This window comes from Crocodylus porosus, unplaced genomic scaffold (genome assembly GCF_001723895.1).
Source record: "Crocodylus porosus isolate Cpor-Errol unplaced genomic scaffold, CroPor_comp1, whole genome shotgun sequence".
NCBI lineage: Eukaryota > Metazoa > Chordata > Crocodylia > Crocodylidae > Crocodylus > Crocodylus porosus.
In genome coordinates, this window is record NW_017728915.1 from 8,997,287 (window position 1) to 9,014,195 (window position 16,909).

Consider the following 16,909-nt stretch of genomic DNA (forward strand, 5'->3'; position numbering starts at 1 on the left):
GTCTCAGTGGAAGTCTTGGCTCAGGAAGAAGTACAAGGTCAGGCCTCTGCCTTGGGTAGCATATTAGCCCTGACCCTACAGGCTAGGGACAGACATTACATGTAAAATGGTTTACATGATGAGAAACTGGTTTAAACCTGTAACAGAACAGATGTTCAGTGCACATAAACCAGTTTGAAAAATGACTTAAACTAGTTTGATATAAAACCTGGTTGAATGTAGTATCAGACTTAAACTGGTTTGACCCAAATCAGTTATGCAACATCTGTCCCATACCCCTTCCTGGTTTAAGTTAAATCAGAATCCTCCAGCATCCCAGTCACTTTGCAACTCTGGGTCAGGCTTTGCTCTCTGATCCAGCCCAGTACAGGTGGCCCCTCCCCTCTGCTCCCTGGATGCAGATCCAATGGAGATTGCAGGTACAGGGCATCTACCTGGCCTCCTCCTGCTTTCCCCCCCACCCCACCCTGCTGAAGCAGGGATTCCCCCCTCCCCTCTGTCTTACATAGACACCTCTCAGCATCAGGTAGCAGACCACATGCTGGCTATGGTCCATGCTGTGGGAGACAAGGCAGACAGGACAGTGCCACTTAGGGCTCTTTGGAGCTAATCAACAAGTAGCTGGTAATGTCCCACTGTTCCTTCTTTGGAACAAGTTGTCTAAGAAGAACTTGACTCAAGGGGTGATGCATGCTCCCTGCTGTGCATCTAAATCCCTGCTGGTTCCCTCACTGACCAGCAAGGGGTGGGTGGGGATTCCCTTCCCAATCAGAGCATCCTGCCAGGGCCTTGATACACCCCACTCAGCTCAGCACTGTTGAAGAGAAGGGAGGCCTGCTCTAGCACCCCCCAGCTTCTAACCTGAGCCACTGCAGGCATGTGCCTGCATTTTTTTTAGTCCAGAGGGGATGTCTGAGTGGTTACAACCTGATTCTACCTAGCCAGGTTAGACTAACATGCAAAGATTGAATCAATTCAGGCTCAGGCATTTTACATGTCTTTCCCTAGCCACAGTCTCTCTGCATGTGAACTGCCCACTGAGTTCCATGAAGGTTCAATGTAGCATCAGGGCTATTATTCAAGTAATCTACAGTGGTCTCTATCTTCCAGTATTAATCTAGAATCTCTTTGAGTAGAAAAAGTATGAAAAATTCAAAGAGAAATGTAATGAGACTTCATGCACATTTTCCCCTCTCAAGAACATACTTTGTGTAAATGTTCTTAAACATTATGCTACATGGCCCATGCTACCATAGCTAATGTAGTCCAACTCTACTGAGTAGAGTAAAATGAATGTGCAGAATCTAGACATAGTAACTGGATCTTCTAAACTCATAATTCCTCTTTATTTCTATCTTTAACATAGTTACTCCATATATCATTCTGGTTTTTGACTTTTAAAAACTGTCATTTTAAAAGTTAGTAAGTTTGTGGCATTACTGCAAAAGATTCCTTCATAAGAAAAAATACATATCTGTATTACATGCAAAGAAACCATACAAACAAAAGTTGGTCTCTAAATGATAAAGCCCTTCAGACAGTGCTTTTATGACAATTTTTTTTATACTGAGGAATTCTGTTTTAGGTACGTAAGATACTTACAGTGCAGCTTTCAAATGACTCTTGCACAGCAAGAACATACAACTGTGCCACATGAGACTATATAAAGCAAGCATTTGTTGTTGTATTATGTAGTGTTACCGGTGTTATCCAGAAACACTGTAAAGACAACAAAAATAGGGCTTGCTAATGTGGCCACTAGAAAAGAAGTAAACAGAGTGCAGAATAACTTTTCAACTGCCTCTTTGCCCTCCCTCTCCCCCCCCCCAAGTATACCCAGCATAAGATATAAGCTCTGTCTGCTACAGTGCAAATAGATGCAGAGAAAAGGAACTGCTACTCCAGATTTAACATGGTAGAAACTTCAGCAACACTACAAATCTAAATTCCAAGAAGTGTGCCTGCTTGCTTATTCTTCCCAAACAGACCTGATGACAACCGGATGACTGCACAGCCTTGAAGAGCACCCTGGGTAGGAAAGTACACCTATCAAAGAGAATAGTATAATCTATGTCAATATTTCTGACTTATTGTGCTTTGTTTGTTAAGGAGGCTTTCTGTTGTCTTTCTTTAATAAAGAGCTAGCGACAGCTAGAGCCCCTCCCTGCACAAAACGCACAAAGTTGTCCCCAGCTAATGGCCCCACAGCATAAAGTCCTTTTTCCTGAATGCATTCATATGTAAATGGGTCAACATCTATGGGATTCCTCTTGGGATTGACTGGTTGCATATTGTCCATTGCCAAGTTAATGCCATGATTTGGTAAAAAGGAGAGGTTGGGGTTTGAGCCGATAAGAACAAAAGCCATGGAAATGTTATAGACTTTCTGGTGGCCTTTCTTATCCTGAAAGATGCACTTCTTGTCCTCTGTGAAGGACATCACATGATGTTCAGGAAGGCTGATGTAACATTCATATGGCCCTGAACAAACAGCTGACTGTTCTGTCATCATCTGATGGACTTTGTGGTACTCTGGATACATCATTTTGGGAAGCTGATTGAAAATGAGGCCTGGATCACTGACTCTTCTCCGAAAAACATGGATCACTGGGATGCTGCAGTGATGAGCAAAGAGAACTGCATCAGCCGCTGTCAGGCCAGCACCTACAATGAGGATTGGATCTGATGTCATATCAACTGTCTTGTTCTTCACTGCTTCTTCAAGGGTAGAGAGCTTGTGATGAACATAAGGAAGATCCTCTCCATTGACTCCAAGCCGTGAGGGACTATCATAGGTTCCTGTAGCTAAGACCACATTCTCTGCATAGATGGAGAAGGGCGTCTGATCACCCATAATGGTTTTAATGAATCCATCCACCTGGAAGAGACTTCCATTAGCAACCTGGTTATTCTCCTTATTTATCTCGGGGAAATCCCAGGGGGAATCACCATTCCCCTGAGGATCCTGCTGTGTATTGTTAGAGATTACATCTTGGCTCACTTTCTGCACAGATGTCACAACAGTCCCACAGATAAAATTCTTCTGCAGCCCTTTCTTTGCCACATAATGTTGATAATATTGAGCAATGTCTTCTGCTGTAGCTCTGTTGTTTCTGAGGCCCCTGTAATAAGATATTATCAAATTATGATCACATAATTCATCTTCTCTGATTAGTGTATTGGAGAGTCATATACCCCAACACTACCAGAGAAACTAAACCTCATTTTCTTTCTACTAATTTTATACCAGTGTAATTCAGTTAATCCCTCAACTACGAAGAAATTATCACACAAGCAGCAGCAATATTGCCTGCTATGAAGACTCCACAATTCATAGTAATTTACTTACTACTTTTTATCACTTCTGTTTTGCTTTTTGATCTGTGCTTTCTCAGAATTAAAATGTAAAAATGTAAATAAATTACAGATCCAAGAGATACTAATAGTCTACTTGCAGTTTAATATCTGACTTGATTGCATTGTACCTCTGGTGGATTTGGTTTGCCAGTAGGAAATAGTACAAATATAAAAAAAGGACTACAGATTACAAAAGTTAGTGCTTTCCATGCCTCCTAACTAAACTTTAAAAAGCCCAAGCTTCATTTGCAGGAAAGCATTCTGAGTTGCCATGATCTCCTGAACCAAACAGAAGTTTACTGTTGGTTTCAAGGGGGAGGTGGACCTAACTGCTGGCTGCCAGCCTGCAGCCAGTTTCCCCTAGCACTGACCCCTCAACTCTCCTAGCCTGTCTCTGTTTTCAGAACGGGAGGAGGAGAAAGGGAGCAAAGGGAGCTTGTTCTAGAGGTTTCCCCAGGTGGCTCTGGGGAGTAGGGTGGGTGAATATATTTGACCCACCGTCCAGTGGGGGCTGAAAACCCCCCAGACCAAACTCCTTCTGCTCCCATTCTGAAAACAGTTTGAGGCTGACAGGCAGCACAGGCAAGTTACAGAAGATGCTCTGTTTTGAAATGTTTTCATTCATCAGAACCCTCATACAATGTGGGTTCAGATTTTTGCACAATTGGCCATTTTTGAAGTGGCCTGCAGGCATACACTTGTTATGGCTGTAGACTGCTTTCACCAGATTGGGCAAAAATTGTCACTTCCGTCTATGCGCTTCATCTACAATAGGTAGCTAACTGCTGCAAGGTATTTGCACTGGTTTTACATATAAGATATAATTTTACATATAGGTGGGGGCACCTACACATGACTGTGGAGACTGCTCCAGCACACTGGAATTCCAGTGCATCTCAGCAGACTCTCTTATCCAAGTTTACTGGAGTGTGGCAATTGCTGTGCTCCAGCAGCCTCCTGCATCTTGTGTATCAGTGTCTCCACATTTAGAAAATGGTGGTGGGGGTGCTTGAACTAAAGGTCCTTGAACAAGTTTAGTTTGAGCACCCTTGCCTCCATTTTTAAAGCACAGGGACGCTGATACAGGAGATGGGGTGGTGCTTTAATTAAAGCACCCTACCCCTGCAACCCCAGAGCACATGTTAAAGTGCCCTTAGACGATAGAAACAGGGAGTTGTATAGCAGGTCTTTTCACCTTCTCTTTTTCCTCATCCAGTCTTTCAGTTGAAAATCTGGAAGCCCCATCCACTCTCCTTGGCTCAGAGTGATCATAGATCCTTCAATAAACTGAAACAAAAAGAGTCAATCATTTTAGCCTCTGAAAAAAGGCTATAATACTATCAATAATAGTACATTCCAACCATTCAATCACATGCTAGGTAATAAGACTTCAGTGAAGCTAATGGACTTCAGCCTAATTGAGCCAAAAGGTAGAAGTCAGCTGGGGTACAACTCTCATATCCATTCAAACCCTCTTACTTTTTTGGGATGTATAAAGCAGAGCCCTGTAGGATGCTACTTACCTAGAGGACTAGCTTGTTCAAGAATATTTTATGTTCCTGAATTAGGACACTTTGGCTATCCTGAGACAGACTTAAGCATAATCATTTAGACTGGAAATGGCCAACCTGCATTACATGTGCCACAGGTGGCATGGGCAGCCTCTGTGTGTGGCATGAAACAGATTGGGGAGGGGACAGGGAGTACAGTGGCAGATAGGGCAAGAAGAGGAAAGCAGAGCAACAGATCAGGCAGAGAAAGGAGACCAGAGTGGCACTTGGGGAGAGTGTAGGGTTAGTTTGTGACATGCCTACCAAAAAAGGCTGGCCCCACCAATCTAGATACACATACATGCCAGGCACCTCCAGGAGGATTCTTGCCAAGGACCAGATGGGGAATGGTTCTGTTAGCCTCATGCCACCAAGAAAGGACTGAATCTGCCGTTCCACCAAAATCCGTATCTGGACGCAATAGAGTATCAAAGAGAAGAGCCACAGGACTGTGGGATCGTCCCTCTAAGCCTTCAGAAAGGTACTGCAGATCCTAGAAGGCAGAATTGAAACTTAGAGTTCACATCACTTTGAAATGTAGCTGCTACAAACAACATCATTTGGTGTTCAGTACTGCTGAAATTCACTTAGTTAATACAAGGCTTATGAATTGTTTGAAGATATGAGAAGTGCTTAGTACTTGTGCTGGCTCTTTATACAAGAACAATTTGGAAAACAAATTAGCATGTGGTTATAGTTTGTTTTGCCAGCATTCTTAGGGTATCCAAGTGGACCATCAATGTCATTTTATTATTTACAAAGTCAAATAAAAAAAAAAAAACTCAGCACATTTAATTATGCCATTATTGAGGCTTTCACCTGTTAAAAGGCCCTATCATTTTATACACACCTGGTCTAAAATGGAGACCTCTGGCAGCTCTTGTAGTTTCCTCTGTAGAACAGGATGAGGGTGAACAGAGTCTCTACTGACATATGGGATATAGCCAGACAGCAGGTAGGAAAGGCATATTCCTGAAGGGCCATTTCCTAACATATAAATAAATAAATAACTTAAAATTAGTGCTGTGATTGGAACAACAGTCTTTAGCAGAGCATCTCAGATAGATAGCATAGTTCACTGGAAGGCATCCTGGACTACAGCTCAGGAGACAGGGGTTTGATTCTTAAGTCAGCCGTCACCCTGCTGTATGACCTTGAGCAAGTCATGCTGCCTTTCCCCTTTTTTCTCTTCCTACTATAAGCTCTTTAGAGTAAAGACTTATTTTTCTTTGGTACCAGAACCCTGATCTCAGTTGGAGTCTCTTTTTCCACTGACACTAATGCTTTAGCAAACACTGGCAGAAACTGTGGGCTTAGAGAGAGCTGAATTTTGATTGCCACAATACATAGGCATCTGGAAGCAAATAGGTTATCATTATGGAGAGATTTGGGATTTAGTTTTTACTCACTTTAGAATATTTGCTGGAGATTATCTGATGAGGCCAAAGAATTCAGTAGCAGACTTATCTTGTAATGAGTTGCTTTGAAACTTTAGGTAAATAAATATATAAATAATTCAGGTCATGGAGGAACCTAGCTATATGTGAAGCAAATGCTGTGTACCCAATACCCGATATGCCAGTTCGCAGATTTGGGGTTGTTATTCAATACATTTCCAGAAGACTTTGGTCTTAACATGCTATAAACCCAGCAAAAAAAAACCCCAAACAAACAAAACAAACTTTCTTATCCAAGTTTGAATGATTTCTAGCTTATTGATGTATTGGTTTTAAAATGGAAGTCAGTGAAGATGTTTATACTAGATTTCAGTTCAGCCCTGTAGACAGACGTTTTGTTCTTCACTCCACTCTGTTTCTCCATATATTTGCTGAAGCCATGGAGTGAGCTGGAGATCTAGCAAAAGAACCAGTCTCTTTCCCACACCAATATCATCCCACAAAATATCACACTTTGAATAAACAATGAGACAACTCATTCTTCCTAGGGAACTCCAACAGCTGTCTTAGGAAGTTAATATACATATTCTACTTCAGTATATGGCATAGTCATTTGTGGAAAGTTTTCATGTGGCTGTTTTCCAATATGCATAATATTTTACAGTGTCTGCATACCTTGCTGTCAGTCTAAGGCTCAAAGCTGCTTACTTGCATGTCACTGACTACAATTGCATAATGCTCTGTGGGAAGAAAAAAGTCAGGGTGACACAGCAGTCTGTAAATCTGTGCAATCTCTGAGCATTTCTGTCATAATCCCCACATTGGGAGCAGTATGCTGCTGGGAGCAAAGGTCACTTCTCATTTCTGTTCCTAAGTTTGTTTTCTCTTGATGGAGTTTTCCATCCCAGCCAAACTGTTTGGATTAGACATGCCACAAAAGATTGGGTTCAAGTTAGTTTGTACTTCAAAAGAATATTGGTAGCTGTTGAGGAGTTGAGTGGTAATTTTCCCTATACTTGCCTCACTTGAAATGGTGCTTAGGACAGAAACGGTCTTTATTTGGCCTTTTGTTGTAGGAATTATGATAGACTCCCCGAGCCTTATTTAAGATATTTGATTATAAGAGTTTCAAGTTACAGATAAAGTTGTACTGTATGTATGAATGAATCTTCTTCCACTGCCACAAATGATAAGCTTCTTCATTTGAGGGTCTCATACTAATCTTCAAAACAATACCAGTAGCTGGTAGAATGAGAAGACAAAGCAGTTGAACCTATCCAGCTGATTTTCTTGAAATAAGGGAACCCTAAAAATCAGTATAATCACCCCCTGAGGGAGTGACCAAACCACAGTTCCCCTCAAATAATACCTAGCTGGCACTGTTCTTTGAAAACTGGTGTCAGATTACAGAGCTACTTCCTATAATTCCAGTGCTTCCCTTTTATGCTGAGTGGATCTTTGCATTGAAGATCTTCAGGGGAGCCTTTAACTTGCATGTGTTTTGATATCAGGCCCTTTTGAAGGCAACATGATGAATTGACCAACCTGATCAAGATAAAACAAACTTCTTTAATTGTCTGCCTAATGCTTTCTTTCAGGATGCAGCTTACTGAGACAATCATCCACATGGCAAAGCCACTGTTAACAGGAATTGAGACGTAGGTGGTGCATAGATTTTGGACTGGATCTTTTTCAAGGGAATGAATTGGATAGTGGAGATGAAACAGACCCAGACTGATCAAGGCACACAGCAAAAAGGGCAAGACTCCTATACTGTGATCCATCATGGCTGCAAAATCAGATATAACTGCTATGTATGACCATGGCTAGCTAATGTTAATGAAGCTGCGCTTCCTGATTCACTAACAAGTCAAACTTTCTAATATCACAAAAAGCAGCACTGTTTTAATTTTCAGATAAAAATCTGTTTAAAAAAATGTAAATACTTAAGAGTTGGTGTACAGGCCTGTTCCAAAATTTATGGAAATGTTCCACATGACTTCAGTGAGGTTTGGAGCAGACCCCATTATAGAAGCTGAAAATATATACATTTTACATTATTAACACTATATGACACCTTCTTAGGGTTATTTCATTGAATTTGGCACCTAAGTTTCTCCAAAACACAAAACAGGCCAAACTGTGTGTACTAAATATTATAGAACTCTTTATCTCAGAACAGCCATAAACTATAACTTTCTATATTCTTAAATCAAACTACATTTTCCTCCATATACTACAGAAAATCAAAGAAAGAACTACCCAGCACACCTTTAGGTTTAATTGCCTTAGATTCTCATGCACGAGGCACCCCAGAATAAGATGCATACCTTGTATCTGAAGCAAAGAATGAAGAAAAAAAGATCTTTCTCTGTAGCAGGTAACTAAATAGTAGCAGCTAGGGAGCTGAGCCTGCTCACTGTGGATCCCACAGACTTTACTTTTACCCAGTAAAAATTGCTCTTATTGTATTTCCTTGTATATAGTGTGCACTCTAATTTCCAGCAGTTGCTTTTTGAAGAAAAAGATGTGGTATATGTGAAAAAATACAGCATAAGCCTTGGACAATTTGATGAGGAGGTCAGATGCCTGCAGCAAACATGGATTGCAAATAGAACATTTACCTATGATAACCACAGGAATTGGCTTGGAATCGCTCTTATAATACTGGTGTTTGGTCAGCACTGAATACATCTTCCTGCCTGAAAAGATTAGGACCAGAAATTCACCTGTAAAGACAAAAGGCAACCATGAACTATATTTGTTGTTATAACAAATACTATATTTTGTCTCCTTCCCATACCCTCCTACAACAGCCAAACTTAAAAATTTCACCCACATACACTGAACTTATCAACTGAGCTTCTTATTGGAAACTTAGCATCAAATTTGGATTATGCCATAAATAAAAGAAAACAGCAGCCTTCCAGCTGGCACACTTGGTAGCTTCCACTCATGGCAGGTCAAGGACTAAAATAAACATAGCATGTTACAGGTGAATTGTGGTACAGCTGCATTGGGGGAGCCTTCCTTTCATCTACACTGGGACAGTGTACAGCAACCGCAAAGGCCCCTTAATTATTTTTCAAATTTTTCTGCTAATGCAAATTATTACTGCATATTATGATGAATTTTATTGTTCTAGGAAATCTGCACACTCCATGAGTATTAGAGCATGCATTTTAATCAAAACTTCTCCCTGAAGGCTTGAAAACTGCTGGCCTCTTTTAATATGCCCCATTGCAGTGCTAGAGTTTTGAGTCATTTGAAGTACTAAAACTAAATCAGTGGATGCCTTCATTAACAAGTATGTTAATTAACTCCTTTGTCTTCTTGTAATGATATACGTTACTGTCACAGATTTACAGGATGCAAAATATTTACATTCAGCTAGTAATCTAATATGTTGTGTTACAAAACACTGTAGTTACGTTTCCAAACACAAAATGCAAACAATGCATAGTCTTACTAGACAAGTTTCATGCAGATTTAAGGTTGTGGAGAGGAAATAAAATTTAAGTCAAGAGCAGGATAAGGCTACATGTTCTGTACCAGGACAGCCAGCTGATCTGGGTTACGACAACAGAACATGGCACAAAACTATGTTACTGCTCCTATGGAATTTCTTGTTTGGAGTTTGGAGAGCCATAGAAGTCCTCTAATTCTGCTTCCTTCAATAGCAGGCTCCCTTGGCCTCTAGCCATTCTGTTCTTCTCCTGTAAACAAGGATGGCAGCAGTTCAAGAGCTGTAGACTATCAGTGACCATCTGCCTCATCTGTGACTTTTGATATGTGACAGGGATGCAATGATCATGGGAAATGATTACTGGTGCTTGTAGGTGAGAACTACATCACTAGCAGTTCTGCAAAAGATGACCCACACAGTGTGTCCACATACATATATAGTTGTAGATCAAAACTTAAGTCATTAAATGATGACTAATACACCTGTCATTTGAAAGAGAATAGCAATCTGCATTGTTCGGTACAATAGAATTAGCAAACCAATCCCCACCATGTCATTCTGGTATTTTAATTCAAGAAGACAGGATATAGATGGGTAAACAAAGTGTAAGGTATTCACATCTACCTTCCTGCTACCTTAGGCTGCAATGACTTTTCCCTCTTCTATAAATAGTGCTAAAGTCCTTTGAAATGCATTTGATTAGTCACTTATTTTTGCAGTGTGGCTAATCAAGACAGTAAAAAGAGTTCCAAATTTTATTGTGGTTACTATGACTAGAAAAAAAAAGGTTAAAACAAACTAGCTTTCAAGCAATTTAAATATTGAAATTAAGAACACTGTCATTTTGTAAACCTCAAAACAGTTCCAAGCTCCACTTAAGAACTGAGCCTAGCAGGGTATTATATGCTTTTTCACTAAGTGTAGGAAATTATCTGGCAAGTAGGCTGTGTCTTCCCAAACAAGTTTGGCAAATCATAATATCTGCCACAAACGTCTCACCAACAAAGCAATATTCCACTTAAACCTGAATTCTACAATCGCTACCCATTGCTGGAATGTATTAAGATCCATGGAGATTGAATAAGAAGCCACAAAACCCACTATCAAATTTAAAAAAAAAAAAAAATCTTGCAAGCAGATTTGTCTAAATTGGAAGTAAAGAAATTGGTATTCCTATATGCAGAATATCTCTGTTATAAATTAATTGCAGTGCCAATATATACCTCCTGCCTGCCATCTGTAGGAACCCTATTAACATTACAAATTCTTATATGTACCCTACTACAGTGGATCCTGTAGATCAAGAAAACATGTTGTTTGCAAGACACTCTACCATTGTTCCTAGACACTAAAAATTAAAAAATTTAAAACTGAGACTGACAGAGAGAATTATGATATTCCCAGCAGCACTGCTCACTCAGTAGTGTTGCCCATGGGCCAATGAATGTTGGAGACCAGTGCTGTATTGAAATAAATTGCCCCTGAAATGCTGACCATGGTAGCTATTCCAAGAAGGGTTAGGTTCACCCCAGTACAGAGAGGCCATGCAAGGCTGATGCCTCATTTAAGTCATATATAAACTTCATGCAAGTCCTGTTCAGAGAGCTGAATTTCACTTACATTGAGTGAAATTCAATTGAGTGAAAGGTGAATTAAAATTAATACCCTCTTTCTGAGGAGTAAAAACAGGTTTTTAAATGCAGTAACTGAATATGCCAATTGTACTAGATTAGCTGGATTAGTGATGGCATCAGGTAGGCTGGAAATAAGGGTGATAGTGAAGAATGTTGATTACAAAACGACAAGTTTTCTTGGAGGGATATGGCTAACTCAAAGCCTGGTAGAGCATTAGTCTTCCTGAACAATAGCATTGTAGATCTTCTTGAAAGCATGAAGGCCAACCTACCCTTTGGGGTTTTTTTGTTTTGGTTGGTGTGTTTTGGTTTTTTGTTTGTTTTTGTTTTTTTTGGGGGGGAAGGGGGAAGAGACAGTCAACATTCCATGGCCTGGGTTTGAGAGATGTCAAAGCATCCATAATTGCTCATTAGAAATTAACACATGCTTGTCTATTGCTCTACTTCCAGGTTCCAGGGATTTTTTTTCCCCCACTAGCTTTCTAGTACTGGTAAACTACGTGCTTCCACTGACAGAAACTATGTACCAGGGAACCCCAACCTAGTTAACTGCAATCAGAGGGGAATCAGGACTTTTTGTAGCCAGTGGGGGCAGACTGTTGCAACAAGAACTCCAGCCTTGGGGCTGGAGCCTGCTAAGATCCTTGGGGAAACTGCGGAGCAAGAACAATCCAACAATTAATTAGGCTGAGTAAGAACCACTGGGCACATTGCCAGGGGCAGCAGTCAGCTGATCAAAAGGGACATGGCTTGGCTGCTTATAAGCTGTGGCATGCAGTGTAGGCTTACAGGCTGCAGGGGAAAGGTGGTACTTTGGGGCTGAAGAAAAATTAAGGACCTTCTTTATGAAGGTGACAATTATTATGGTCCTGATAAAGTTGAGTCCGAGTTAAAACCAGTTGGTTAACTTTGTGGGTTGGTTTTCTTTTATTTAAAATTTGTGGGTGTAGGGAAGGTCATGAGGCTGTGCCAGGGGTTCTTCAGCTTTGGTCAGATGTGAGGGGCTGGGAACCAGGAACCCAGAGTCTGAGGCAATGTACCTGGACTGAGAGGGTTCAGGCAGATAAAATATGCAAGGCCAGCAGTGCTGCAAAAGATTCTTAAATCCAAACTCACATCAGATAAAATGCAGGCTAAAAGACCACATTACACCCATTTCAGAGCTTGTATCTAGTTAAAGTTAGGTGGCTGATGCCTCTGGATATCACTTTGTTTTGATCCAGGGTTACATACAACTTTATTATCCATCAGTGTTTTAACTAGTACCTTAGCAGAGCCCTACTGATTAAAAAGGGAGGGAAATTCTCTCTGCCTTGGAGCTTCTCTCTCTGGTTTATGGTAATAATTTCAGTTACGTCTTTACGCATCGCAAAATTTATGCCTCTGGGCCAAGTTCCTCCTCAGTTTACACCTCTTTCCCAATCTGTTTACTGGATTTGTGAGTCCTGGAAAAACATGACTGAATGCAAAATAGCAAATACACAATACAAGCAGATGAAGTCACAAGCAAAGGAACCAAAGGCAAAAATCTTTTGACCACTCAGAACTTTGGGCACCTATACACATGCAGAGAGCGCTGCTCTGATAGGTTGCAATTATGGCATATTGGAGCAGACTCAATTAACTGAGTCTGCTGGAACATAGTAATTACTGTGCTCTAGCAGATTCAAGCGTAACATGTATCATCAGTGTCCCTGTGCTGAAAGATGGTAATGGGGGAGCATTAACTCAAACTCAAAGCACCCCTAAGCCATCTTTCAGTGAAGAGACACTGATACATGTGACACTCTGGGTGCTTTAATTGGAGCCACTCTAAAGTGTTCCTGCCCCTCCCCCCCCCAACTCCTGGAGCATGTGTATAAATGCCCTTAGAGGCTTACACCAGTACTTCTTACAGTAAAATTAACATATCAGGCTGAATCCTGCTCTTTCAGCAAGGTTACTCAAGCACAGCAGTTTACCTAAATTTTATACTGAATTTGTTTCCATCCATGCGATAAGAGAGGCTGATCTAACAAGAAACATGAGACCATCCTTCCTTTTAGTTTCCCTTTATGTAAACTAGATTGCCTAGCATTACCGTACTCAGTGGCACAACTCACAGTATTGGCTCCTAGTTTAGGATTCCATCCTGATAATGTTCTTCACTCCCTTTGTGCCCCACTAATTTGGGAAACACTATCTGTTCTATTATTATAGTGCTCCAAAATTCATCCTCTCATTACCTCAGCAATAAGACACATTGATAGCAACGTTACATAAAACTTTCTTTGCTGAAAAAAGTGACTAACATCAACCTAGGAGTAAAAATTCTGTTGTACTCATTAAAATTAAAGCTTTTACACGCATTGAGCAAGCCTGAGGGACACTTACTGTTTCCAGACTGCGCAACTGAAACATTATTAATGGAGGGGGAAAAAAAATGATGCGTTAGCAGAGCATTATAACTAATATAATTTCATAAAGAGGGAAAGTTTTTTCATCCTTACTTGAGCAAAACTCCCAGAAAAATCAATGGGAATTTTGCTTGAATGAGAACCACAGAACTGGGCCAACAAACCAGATAGAGAGAGTTCAGGGAGAGCAGCACAGCTGGCATATAAATAATTGAAAAGTCTGCAGGTATTTCTGAGTCTCAGGTGTAACACAGGCAACATTATCATGTCATAAGCCTAGCAATTCCATCAGCTATTGATTCCTTCATCTCACCATTAATTTCTCCAGCAGATCTTTGTACTGTAATTTGATTTTATTCATTCATATTTTAAAATCCTGAACCTCCTGCAACAGTTTAAACCTTATTACAACCTTCTAAAGTTTGGGCTTTTTTCCCCTCCCCTCAAGTTTTCAGTATTGTATACTTGTTCCCAATACACATAGACACAGCTTAGAGATTTGAGAATAAACCAATTATGTGGTACTTAAAGATAATACCCTTTTTCTAAAAGCATTTTCTTATGCTATTTTATAAAGCAATATGCTACAAACTGCCCGGGTAAAAAAGCTTTCTATTCATTTCCAGTCCTCTTACCTTAGTAAAGGGAGTTGGTGAGAAAGAACAAAGTCTTAATACAAACGCTTGTATTGCTAGAGAAGCATGACAGACTATGAGTCTTGAGCGTATACTGTATTGCTCTCTGTTCCAAGACAGCTGCTTAAATATAGTAGGCAACCAGCTCTTGGTTTGAAGGAGGTGGGATTGAAACTGCTGTGGGAGGGACTAGGAAAATTACTCATAAGCATGATTCAGCAATCATGGCTAGGTTTTCCAGTTTATGAATGAATCATGCAGAGTAACTTACCCATACTCAGCTGATAGCATGAGGCAACACAAACACATGCAAAAGCAGCCTTAAGTGAACCAAGGTATGCAGGGCTCCTGCCTGACAAGAATTCAACACCAAACAGGTTTTATGGTTTAATTTTTAGATTTAAATATTTTTGTAGGCTAAGACTTTAGAACAATTTAATGTAAGTTTTATTGTGGTACTACCTGGAGTTTCTCTATAAATAAAACACAGCTGCAGCATGCTTTCTTTAACACTGAGGAACTTTTTGGACTATATAAAGTAAATGGTATTGCAATTGCAGCTGGCCAAAAATAAAAGGAAACTTGCAACATCTTCCCTTAGGATTGATATTTTGATTACAATTATATTTGTAAGAAATAGGCTGGTGTTTAGAATTGCTCAACTGTATTATAGGTCATGTACTTCCCATAGAAATTTACTTTTAGCTCAAGAAATAAACCCTTTCTCTGTTTTCTCCATTTGGGTCTTATTAGATATAGTTTGCTATGGCTATGACTTCACTATGACTGTGATGTCACAAATGGCAATAGATCTGCCGCTCTATAAAGATTAGATGGATCAAAATGTAAGCACCTGATTTGTCTCTTTAATGTCCCATTCTTTCTGGTCTGTATTAGACTGTATATTAAAGATATCATATTTTTTCAAACATGCCATTTAAAAATGTATACTATTATAATAGGAAACCTTGTACAAAACAAGGTTAGTGTTACCTGTACCTTTGGGAAATTGTACTCAATATGACAATTGTCTTTTATTCCTGCAGAAAAGTCAGGAGACCAAAGTAGGAGTCTCAGTCAAATCAAATGGCTCGGTAAGGCTATTAGGACTGGGTCTTTGGTGAATTCAAAGCATTCAAATAATTTGAAACCATAATGTTTCCAGTTGAAGGAGGGAGCTTAGATGAAGACAGCTAGTCATCAGCACTTACTACTTACTCTCTGAAGCATTTTTTTTCAAATCAAAGCTCTAGGAAACGAAAGAGAAGTACTGGCACTTGGTTAAGGGGGATATTTAAAAAAACTGATATGGGGGAAAATGTAAGACAAAAGCAGTTGATGAACTGAGAATTCTAGATTCTCCAGAACCTATCTGAAAGGATTCAGTGTACTCTATTTCAATTTCTCCAGAATGATTTTCAGTACTTCTGTATCCGCTGGCTTTGGAAACTCTCCAAAGTGGCTGGAACTCTGAGCATTGCCCAGTAATTATGTGTGAAAACTATTCTGATTCTTGGAGAAGAGCAAATAACTGAGACCTTTTCCTGCATTTTCACATCTGTATTTTCTAACTCCTAATAAATCTCTCTATTCATAATTACCTAAAAGAAATGAAAGTTCTCAAAGAAACTGGCAGGATCATTTAGTTGGAACAACCTTATTTCAATAATTTATGTCACAGTTTTATAAATGAAGATACTATGTCTTAAACTCATACCATATTACATTTCAATTATATAAGAAAGAAGAATCAACAATATTTATTCTTGGCATAGGGACAAAAGAAAAGCATCTGATTGGCTATTTGGGTAAGCAGCAGATTTAGGAATAACATCTGTATCATGGGCAGATCTAGGATTTTAAATGGGGGGTGGTGGCAGACGGTGTGGCACATCACATATAACACAGCACATTTTTCTCCAGTTAAAGAAACTGAAAGCTTTATTAATATGATAGGCAGCTATAGCTATATTATTCAGTTTAAAATCAAAGCAAAAAAATCTATATTTATTGGAATATACATTCGTTTTCTGAATTATGTATTACATTTAAACACAAACTAGGCAAACAATAGCGAAAGATATTATTGCATCGGTCCCGTAGTCTTTATAGTTAAATGTACATCTCTTACTCAGTTTCATAAAACAAAACCTAGTTTTCTTATTTTTGACAGTGACTCCAATACTTCAGCCCCAGTCATTTCTACACCTGAGTGAGAATTACCACAGCTGAGTTAAGGTTTTTAGCTAGAGCTAAAAACAGCCTGCGGGACTGTGAAATATGAAAGAGACATTTCCAGAAATGGCTAACAGACAGCAACACTGCAGAAGAAAAGATAATTTGAAGAGTGAAGCACCAAGACCATTAAAAAAGGAGAGTCAGTCATTAACACCTGTGAAGTCAAGAGAGATTAGCAGGAATGGGGTAGATGATAATGAGTCATAAAGCCAATTAACTCAGTCAGTACGACCTGT

At 39.7% G+C, this 16,909-nt stretch overlaps 1 protein-coding gene across 1 annotated transcript; it reads right to left on the reverse strand.

Moving 5' to 3' along the window:
* Positions 1-1,003: 1,003 nt before the first annotated feature.
* OSGIN1 (oxidative stress induced growth inhibitor 1) lies at positions 1,004-14,778 on the reverse strand. Its single transcript, XM_019535676.1, has 6 exons — positions 14,436-14,778; positions 8,929-9,033; positions 5,758-5,894; positions 5,209-5,400; positions 4,553-4,644; positions 1,004-3,122 (listed from the first exon to the last, which is right to left on the reverse strand). Exons 2-6 carry the CDS (start codon positions 8,996-8,998, stop codon positions 2,105-2,107), a joined length of 1,509 nt encoding a protein of 502 aa, XP_019391221.1. The 5' UTR covers positions 8,999-9,033; positions 14,436-14,778; the 3' UTR covers positions 1,004-2,104.
* Positions 14,779-16,909: the final 2,131 nt, after the last annotated feature.

Excerpts from the sequence above, each read along its gene's own strand:
- OSGIN1 (XM_019535676.1), bottom strand. The coding sequence starts at position 8,998 with ATGTATTCAGTGCTGACCAAACACCAGTATTATAAGAGCGATTCCAAG. Across the intron at positions 5,895-8,928 it reads AATTCCTGTGGTTATCATAG|GAAATGGCCCTTCAGGAATA; the intron begins GTAAATGTTCTA and ends TTTATATGTTAG. Across the intron at positions 4,645-5,208 it reads CTCCTGGAGGTGCCTGGCAT|TTTATTGAAGGATCTATGAT; the intron begins GTATGTGTATCT and ends TTTTTGTTTCAG.